General features: G+C 33.7%; 1 protein-coding gene across 1 annotated transcript in view; it reads right to left on the bottom strand.

The window, feature by feature from the left end:
- The window catches only part of LOC149777763 (uncharacterized), an 11,953-nt gene extending 2,492 nt beyond the window's left edge, over positions 1-9,461 (bottom strand). The window contains exons 1-3 of the mRNA XM_089938247.1: positions 9,387-9,461; positions 6,708-6,773; positions 5,935-6,104 (exon numbers count right to left, since the gene is read on the bottom strand). Of these exons, the coding sequence (XP_089794373.1) occupies positions 5,935-6,104; positions 6,708-6,751 (214 nt within the window). The 5' untranslated portion in view covers positions 6,752-6,773; positions 9,387-9,461. The remainder of the gene's footprint in view (positions 1-5,934; positions 6,105-6,707; positions 6,774-9,386) is intronic.
- Between the last annotated feature and the right edge of the window lie 1,180 nt (positions 9,462-10,641).

The following is a 10,641-nucleotide window of genomic DNA, read 5'->3' as shown; positions in this document are numbered from 1 at the left end:
TATGTATGTATGTATGTATGTATGCATGCATGCATGTATGTATGTATGTATGTATGTATGTATGTATGTATGTATGTATGTATGTATGTATGTATGTATGTATGCATGAATGTATGTTTATTACCATGTTTTTATCTCATACCTTTGTTTTTATTGTGAAATTGCACTTGAAGAAATAATCGGTTATTTATTTATTTGAAGGGTCAAATTCAACACACTAAAAAGTGTAACGCTGTAACAAAATTATATAAATAATATAAAGAGTATACTTTTAGAGACAGTCTCAATCGTCATTCACTACTGACATAAAAATATTTGTTTTGGATATATCATGTGGCAATAGGCACATTGTTTTAAATTAATGTCATAGCGGATAAATGTCAGTCGTTTTAATATAAAGCGTGGTTTCGGCCAAAGAGATCGAATTTCTCCACATAAATTTGTTTTGAGTGTTGAGTCAGTGTTACTTATATTTAACGTTCCATATTCAGCATTACTGGGAGTTAATGTTCCGTAGTCAGTATTACTGGGAATTAATGGTCTATAGTCAGAATTACTGGGATTTAATGTTCCATGGTACGTATTTCTGGGATTGAATAGTGTATTGTCAGTATGGCTGGGATTTAATGTCCCATAGTGAGTATTACCTGTATTGAACGTTCCATATTCAGTATTACTGGGAGTTAATGTTCCGTAGTCAGTATTACTGGGAGTTAATGTTCCATATTCAGTATTACTGGGAATTAATGGACTATAGTCAGAATTACTGGGAGTTAATGTTCCGTAGTCAGTAATGCTATGATTTAATGTCTATATTTAGTATTGCTGGGATGTAATTGTCTATATTCAGTATTGCTATGATTTAATGTCTATATTTAGTATTACTGGGATGTAATTGTCTATGGTCAGCATTATGATATTTAATGGTCTATAGTCAGACTTACTGGGATTTAACGTTATATATTCAGTATTACTGGGATTTAATGGTCTATAGTCAGTATTAGGGGATTTTATGGTCTGTGTTCATACTTACTGGGATTTAATGTTCTATAATCAGTATCAGATCATTTAATTTTCTATAGTCAGTATTACTGGAATTTAATGTTCCATAGTCATTATTACTGGGATTTAATGTTCCATAGTCAGTATTACTGGGATTTAATGTTCCATAGTCAGTATTACTGGGATTTAATGTTCCATAGTCAGTATTACTGGGATTTAATGTTCCATAGTCAGTATTACTAGGATTTAATGTTCCATAGTCAGTATTACTGGGATTTAATTGTCAGCTTGTATGCATGAGTCTCTTCCCTACAGTGTCGTCAACTAGAACTACAGAAAACCCGAGAAAATCTCTGAAGCACTTCGAGTTTTCTAGGTTTTACTGTAGCAAACAAGTAGTTAAAAGCAGATACACTAATAAGATTAAGAACAACTTGTCAATTCAATATATTAACCAGAAATATAGATATTAGCTCATTAGAACTATCAAGCAATAACAAATATATCAACATATGTTTCTCTACACCTGACATAGGTATTGACCAAAATTGTCTTTAAAGAAAAACACCTTACGTTTACCTAAAGGGATGTAATAAAAGGGAAGGTAATCCTAATTATTAACGCATGTTCTATATAGGCAGGAACGAGCGGAAATTACACAAACTCTCGTACTCTTCTGTTAACTTTTTCAAATGTTTATAGGTATTGATTTCTGAACTCAGTTATGGGTCAGGTTTTGATACGATCAGCATCAATGACCTCGTGATTCTCGTTCACTTTGTCCAGACCGACTCCAACACAAGAGAAATAATAAAGTTGTAATTTAAAAACAAATCTTTCGTTTAGTTTGGATTTCTCAGTGTTATAGCTGTGTTTTGATTCTTTTTCCTCCTGCTAATAAACTATCCATATTAAGGATTGAGTACCAAACTTTCTATAATAAGGATTGAGTACCAAACTATCCATAATAAGGATTGACTACCAAACTATCCATAAGAAGAACTGAGTGTCAAACTATCCATATTAAGGATTGAGTACCAAACTATCCATAATAAGGATTGAGTGTCAAACTATCCATAAGAAGAATTGAGTACCAAACTATCCATATTAAGGATTGAGTACCAAACTATCCATAAGAAGAATTGAGTACCAAACTATCCATAATAAGGATTGAGTGTCAAACTATCCATATTAAGGATTGAGTACCAAACTATCCATAATAAGGATTGAGTGTCAAACTATCCATAAGAAGAATTGAGTACCAAACTATCCATATTAAGGATTGAGTACCAAACTATCCATATTAAGGATTGAGTACCAAACTATCCATAATAAGGATTGAGTGTCAAACTATCCATAAGAAGAATTGAGTGTCAAACTATCCATATTAAGGATTGAGTACCAAACTATCCATAATAAGGATTGAGTGTCAAACTATCCATAATAAGGATTGAGTAGCAAACTATCCATAATAAGGACTGAGTACCAAACTATCCGTAATAAGGATTGAGTACCAAACTATCCATATTAAGGATTGAGTACCAAACTATCCATAAGAAGGATTGAGTAGCAAACTATCCATAATAAGGACTGAGTACCAAACTATTCATATTATTGTCTGAATACTAAACTATTCATATTCTGGTCTGAGTACTAAACTATTAATATTATGGTCTGAGTACTAAACTATTCATTGGGCCCATTGGTGATTCTGGAACTTATGGCGCCCTAATGATGTGATAGTTGCATCCACGAGAATACCTCGCGATACACTTCAATATGAATTATATAACTTCCATAAGGAAAGATTTCTCAAATACCAGTTCTACTGTGTTATTGTCCAGTGGATACTCGTCTTCAGAATATTCTTGTGGCGGTTTCAAGTTCAGCGATCCAGCATAAACTTATTTTTAATAATATTGTTCATACTCCTATTGAAGTTGTCGAGTTGTGCCTTGGCACAACCAGTGATAGGCTCTAGGATATGCAATACCAATTCGTTCATCCAGGGACTAACAATCCCAGATACCAACATTTGAATTGTCGATGTTGGTGACGAATGAACAAATATAGCTTATATGGCAATATCGAGAGTTACAAGAATGTCATCTAGTTTATAGTCAACCTCAGGATGTACCAAGCGTTCCAGTGTCTCCTTTATATTTTGATTGTATATCCTTTTCAGCGGGTGAATCAGCTTGACTTCAGCAACAAGTACTTGTTGCAGATCGTTATTTTTATAAGCGACGTCATGAGCATGTCACATTTGATCAAGATCATTCACTGGAAATTTGACAGAATTTTTCCTCGTCAAATCTGATATCAGCTCTGGCTCCTGGACCACAATAATTATATCCCGGAAGATGTTTTTCAACACGATACTTAGCCCATGGACTTTCTGATAAGTTCCCGAGTGTAGCGACGATATTACCAGCCTGGTTGTCTCGCGAGACGCTGTTGGTGATTCGGGAATGGCTGTTGACGATTCGCGAATCGCTGAAGACAAATTTATATTTTTGTGACGCATTTTACGCACTAAGCTGTAAGTAAGTGCCCGTCGACGATTTTTTGTCGTTGTCGTTGATGCTCTTAATCCAATAGTATCAGTAACCATCTTGCATCTAACACAGTAGAGACTCGGTAATATACATACTAAGATATTTCTACAACATGACCGTGTTTGTCTTTTCAGCGACACAGTAGCAAGGACCAATCACGGATCATCCAGCATTACCCAGTTCTATCCGCGGCATCATCATCGGTCAGTCTGGGTCTAGTAAAACCCAGTTGCTACTCAGCCTAATAATGAGAATTAGCACTACCATCCACAGACGACCAGCGATGTTATAATGTCTTCAAGGAATTCAATAAAGTTTCAAAGGATTCCTTGGAACGCGATCGTTTCACCGCTAAAGATGCTTGTGAATTACCTCTAACATCAATGATGCACCGTCCGTCGAAGATCTAGCTGGTACCGATAATAATCCTGTGGTTTATTAGGATCTCATGTTTGACAAACAAACAAATCCAGCCAGTATATTTTCACAAGGCACGGATGTCATTTACGTTACCCAGCGATACGCTCATGTTCCCAAAGTGATCAGAGATAACTACAGTCTTAAACGGCGTTGATACACCTGCGCTGCCCCGGCGACATAGACATAAATAAGTTTGAAAACGTCTTTATTTATATATATATATATATATATATATATATATATATATATATATATATATATATATATATATATATATATATATATATATATATATATATATATATAAAGTGTATATAATCAGTGCGACAAGCGACTGTGGATGATTTGTAGCATGCTTCATGGACAGCATACCATTTAAAAACAACTATATTGATGTGGACAGAGGTCACTAGGAATTTCACACATGCGATAGGTCAGAATATATTCTGAAATATCTGCGTAGATAAGAGAATCTTTCGTAAATCAAAAAGTAATTGTGATCACATGATAAATCTAACAGTCATATGTATGTAGCTACTGTATGTTTTAAAACATTTTAAAAGATCTCGCCTGCCAAAGTTCGTTAAATGAAACAATTAATAACACAAAACTCCCCAACCAGATTTTATATGCCTTTTCCAGTTCTGTGTACAATGTATGATACAATTTGTGTCTGACCTGAGAATGCCAAATAGCAGATAATACAAATTATTTGATGGAGATTTTTGCTCTTTCTTTATAGGTCACGCATTTTATTTTCAAACTTTTGTTTTACCAGATTAACCACAACTCTTCAAATTTCGCATTCAGAGAAAGCGAACAAGGAATATGATAACGTTAATTAAAGTAAATCATTGTTGCTTACTGAACTAGCTACACAGTAACACCATGTTCCTATTATAGCCAATCTTACTCTACAATCATCTAGCGTATACGGTCCTAAAGTCTACTCACCGTCCTATTTACATTGTGCTTGCTGGATACACCATAATCCTATTCTAGTCAACATTTCTTACATGAATCTGAGAATGACAGACCAAGTTCGACTTTTTTGCTTCACAAAATTAAAACATGTCACAAATATCAGTATCTCATATCCCACTCTAGTAATTAGTGTGCTTTAGAGACCTCTAATGATGCAGTCAACCTAACCTCTTTGAAAAGGAAACCGGTTACTACAGATTTACTCAATTGGTGTTTGAAGGGGACCTTTACCATCTTCTAGCCATAATCTGCCGTCTGCCTTTCCGTCCAAATTCACGGGCACGTTGCGGTGTGACGGTCGAGAAATGTAGCTGTTGCGTGATCGGGCTAATGAGCGATAATTTGTGTTCTTCTTGGAATACCTGCAGTTGTGACATTATGCCTACCCAATATACGGCATTTTAGGAGTGAGTGGGGGAGAATGCTGTCAGCCACTCAATTCAAATACACGGGCAAGGTTATGCTCTCTGTGTGTGTGTGTGTATGTGTGTGTGTGTGTGTGTGTGTGTAAAGAACTGTTATTGCAAGATTTCCAATAATAGCTGCATTTGAAAGGTTGTGTCTAACTTCTCATCGTCACTTGTTTCGCTATTAATATAATATACTACATTTTAGGAGAGGGTGGGAGGGATTCATCTGAACGAATAATGCACGTTAAACCACTTTACCTTCTCCTAACTACATATTTCTGACAAATTGTCTCCTGCCGTCTTCTTCTGCGACATGTGGCATACATTAAGTTTTGTAATAAAACGGCCAACATAGTTTGATTTAAACGATAGAAACTAAAGTCAATACAGGTGCTTTTAGTGGTCAATGGATTTTGCAGGAAATAAAGTTACATGTTGGTAGTCCATAGGTGTATATAGATTTATAAATTAAACCCTTTAAAAGAACATAGAAAGGCCAATAAAAGGTTAAGAGAGAAAGGGAAAGAGGAGAGTGAACTCAACCGAGCAGCGGGACTCACCGTCGGTATCATGTTGTATCCATGCTTGCTTGAATTCATTGAATGTAATCTGATCGTCTGTTTCACTCTGTTTATCCATCATTGAGAACAGAACATTCATTTCTTCATTTTCTTTGGACTGTTCTCGGACTAAAGATATACCGTCACTCAGCGCATCGGCCCTTCCAAAACTAAATTAAAGCAGGAACAGCAAATTAGATTCTTGTTTATATTTACTTGCATAAGTATGTTTCGTTCATTTAATTACTGTGAAAAGTTAGGAGGGTAAATATTTTATTTAAATAATATATGGAAAACGATGTAGGTAAATTAAGCGGCTGACTGAAAATATAAAAACAAATATAAACAAAAACCACGATTTGCTTCACAGCACATGACAAAAATGTTTCAAAGTCTTTAATGTTTATATTGAAATAAATTATGCAAAATAATATCTGGTACCACATCTTTCCTTCTCCTTATTTATTAAACTTACAAGTGACAGTTAAGACATTGAAACACGGGTAAAGTAAAATGTTTGAATCACAAAACGAATGGAATGGAAATCAATAGTCTTTCACGTTTCCAATACTATAAAATGCTATATTTTTCCTCAACCCCTCCAATTTTCTACACAAATAAACGTTTCAGCGCAGGATCAATGAAGAAACTTATTTGATCTTGGAATAAAGTATCACTGAAATGTTTCTATACGTAAATTAAATAACGTATTCTATTTTACCAATGTCCATATACGCATCATTTCAGAAAAAGAGAGGAGATGAAAGACTCACCTCACAACGCACAGGCAAAGCAATCCAAACAACATTAAATACATCCTCTGCAATAATATTCACTACCTGAAAACAAAATAGAATTTCATTACATTTGCTGACCGATGCTCGGCCCACCAAAATATTTATTAAAACTGCAAAACTAGTTAGACTGGAAAAATATGTTTTAACTGAACAAATTTGCAGACCACATGTATATCTGATCATGACACACATACCTACATTCTTCTTACATACATGCATAATAACATTTCACAGTAACAATCTTAAACGTTTGATTTAATACCTTCTAAATGAAGTTGTATGTCATCAAGATGAACAATAATCATTCTTTTTTATCCTGCGTATGAACAAGTAGATGCAACGTGATAAAAGTATAAGCATTAACGTATATTTAGTTTTAGTATCAGGCGTATGAACTAGTAGATGCAACATGATAAAAGTATAAGCATTAACGTATATTTAGTTTTAGTATCAGGCGTATGAACTAGTAGATGCAACATGATAAAGGTATAAGTATTAACGTATATTTAGTTTTAGTATCAGGCGTATGAACTAGTAGATGCAACATGATAAAGGTATAAGTATTAACGTATATTTAGTTTTAGTATCAGGCGTATGAACTAGTAGATGCAACATGATAAAGGTATAAGTATTAACGTATATTTAGTTTTAGGATCAGGCGTATGAACTAGTAGATGCAACATGATAAAGGTATAAGTATTAACGTATATTTAGTTTTAGTATCATGCGTATGAACTAGTAGATGCAACATGATGAAGGTATAAGTATTAACGTATATTTAGTTTTAGTATCAGGCGTATGAACTAGTAGATGCAACATGATAAAGGTATAAGTATTAATTTATATTTAGTTTTAGTATCATGCGTATGAACTAGTAGATGCAACATGATAAATGTATAGGTATTAATGTATATTTAGTTTTAGTATCATGCGTATGAACTAGTAGATGCAACATGATAAAGGTATAAGTATTAATTTATATTTAGTTTTAGTATCAGGCGTATGAACTAGTAGATGCAACATGATAAAGGTATAAGTATTAACGTATATTTAGTTTTAGTATCAGGCGTATGAACTAGTAGATGCAACATGATAAAGGTATAAGTATTAATTTATATTTAGTTTTAGTATCAGGCGTATGAACTAGTAGATGCAACATGATAAATGTATAGGTATTAATGTATATTTATTTTAGTATCAGGCGACTGTTTTTATTAATTACTTTGGACGGTTACGATATATAACCTATCTTAGCCATTTCCTTTTTTGCCAGACTCTTTATACCTTCTGGTACACTTTGAATAACCTTTCCTGATTGCTACCGAAAGATGCAGCAAGAATACTTATAAAAAAAATAAAAAGTATTATATTCCATCATTTCATCTAATTAATAAATGAAGTAGTTTTTATTTACTTTCAGAGACCATTTGTCACAGTAGTTGCCAGGACTACCACAACCCGTTTTTTAAAACTTTTCTTTCGTTGAATATTGTTATATCACCTACATAAAGAATAAAAAGTCATATTGTGACAATTTCTCGTCTTAATCACAGCAAATAAATGCGGCAACAAATATCCACCTTGACGTAAGTTTGCAAGATAAAGTATTATTATGTCTAACCTTACTTTTACTATTTTGATACAGAGAATATATAACATTAGTGTTTTCCACTAATCCATCAGTTCAGTTGCATGTGCCATAATTTATCTCGTGCAATGTAATCAAAGTCTTTTGTCAAAATCAATATTGGTGATATTTGTAACCTGGACTTAGACAATGAGGAACTACGCCATGTAGTACAAAATTCTATCAGAAAGGAACAGAACTGTATTGATAACTCAGGGTTAACAATTTACGGATGAGATTAAGTACAACGGAATATATCAGAGTATTGTCAACTCAGTTATAACAGTGAACGCATGAGATCGAGTACATTTGTAAATTATTGATGGTGGATATAGACAGGTAGAAAAAAGAATTAGACAAAGAGGTATATACAGTAAACATATTTTCTCTGAGTAAGCATGAGTTTTCATATAAATATGAAAAATATCTGCCAATTCCATTAGTCTCGTATGCGCATGAAATGTTTACATAATATATTTAATAGTGTGATACATCAATTGAAACTTTGATTGAACTGGGATAATGATTTCGTCGATCCAACTTTCAGAAAATAAATCCTGTCTTAAAGACAATATTAAATACTTTTAACAATCACGACTGCAATACATCATTACAATAAAATCAGATATTGTTTTTATAAGTTGATTGCGTCCATTGAATTTGCCATGTTTTAATTCTATATTACCTTTGTTTATCTCTTCAACTGTAATATCTGCATTCAAGCATAATTTCATGATTACCCCTTACATACTCATTATAAAATTATCAATTGCTTTCACGTAGCTTCAAATTCAGCACCCATCCAAGGAGTATTTTGTAGTGACCAATTATGGCTGTTTGTTTAATAATTGAGTACTTGGTGCTTTAGAAATAAATAATACTGAACAGAAACAAACTGCTTCACAAAGGATCACAAACTCTTCGTTCTATGTTGATTCACATTTTGGATTAGAAATACAATACAAAAATTCATCGAATTTCTATTTCACGAAAGGACGAATTTAATTTATTAACAACATATATCTTACCTTGTCAAAGATGAGGAGCCACAAATGTTCGAAGCCAGTTCTACTGGCTATTGAATAGAATTTACTGTCTTTTATAGTTCTTTGCTTGGAGTTTGTTTTTTTAACCTTGATCATGATGCAAGACGTATTTAACGGGTTTGTTTGCCTTGTTATTAGCTAACTAAGTCAGACTGTCCTAATCACGCATAGTAAGCTCCTTATCCACACGTGTCATGTCCAGGCACATCATTCATATATGTACGACCTACTGAAGGATTGATTTTTACTTCCAATTAAATCATGTTTATCGAATTTCTGATACACAACAATGCTGAAATACAACGAAAAATCAAATTACAAAATACTAAGGCAGTGCAGTTTCAGCTAACGCTTTCACATACCGAAAAGTCGATATATACGTTTGAATAAGGCATAAACCAAAAGGAAATAGTGCTGTGTTGTGTGACGGTGTGTGATGTCTTTGTTACTAAATGGTAAATACGCTGTGATTTGCCTTGTAATAAAGCATGTTTTTTTTTAATAATACACAGAGAGCACAATGCATATAACTCTTGAAATCAACATGTATGTAATTTATCATGGTCAAGTGGAAGGAGGAACATCTTCGTTGTGCCTCAGTATTTGTCTCTGGCTGTATATATATATGCATTAATTGGACTGTCTTTGTATATATGTATGCGTTAATTGGACTGTCCCTAGCTGTATATATATATATGGGTGCTTTGCTAGTCAGTTTTGCAGTTCTATGCTTGATATGCTAGTCTGTTTTACAGTTCTATGGGTGCTATGCCAGTCTGTTTTACAGTTCTATGGGTGATATGCTAGTCTGTTTTACAGTTCTATGGGTGCTATGCCAGTCTGTTTTACAGTTCTATAGGTGCTATGCCAGTCTGTTTTACAGTTCTATGGGTACTACTCGGGTCTGTTTTACAGTTTTATGGGTGCTAGTCTAGTCTGTTTTACAGTTCTATGGGTGATAAGCTAGTCTGTTTTACAGTTATATGGGTGCTATGCTAGTCTGTTTTACAGTTCTATAGGTGCTATGCCAGTCTGTTTTACAGTTCTATGGGTACTACTCTAGTCTGTTTTACAGTTTTATGGGTGATAAGCTAGTCTGTTTTACAGTTCTATGGGTGATAAGCTAGTCTGTTTTACAGTTCTATGGGTGATATGCTAGTCTGTTTTACAGTTGTATGTGTCCTATGCTGGGGTACGTAAAAATAGTAAATAAGAATACATTTATTTTGAAATATAC

This window comes from Sinohyriopsis cumingii, chromosome 17, assembly GCF_028554795.1.
Source record: "Sinohyriopsis cumingii isolate HCF-2022 chromosome 17, ASM2855479v2, whole genome shotgun sequence".
NCBI lineage: Eukaryota > Metazoa > Mollusca > Bivalvia > Unionida > Unionidae > Sinohyriopsis > Sinohyriopsis cumingii.
This window is presented reverse-complemented; position numbering and strand designations above follow the sequence as displayed.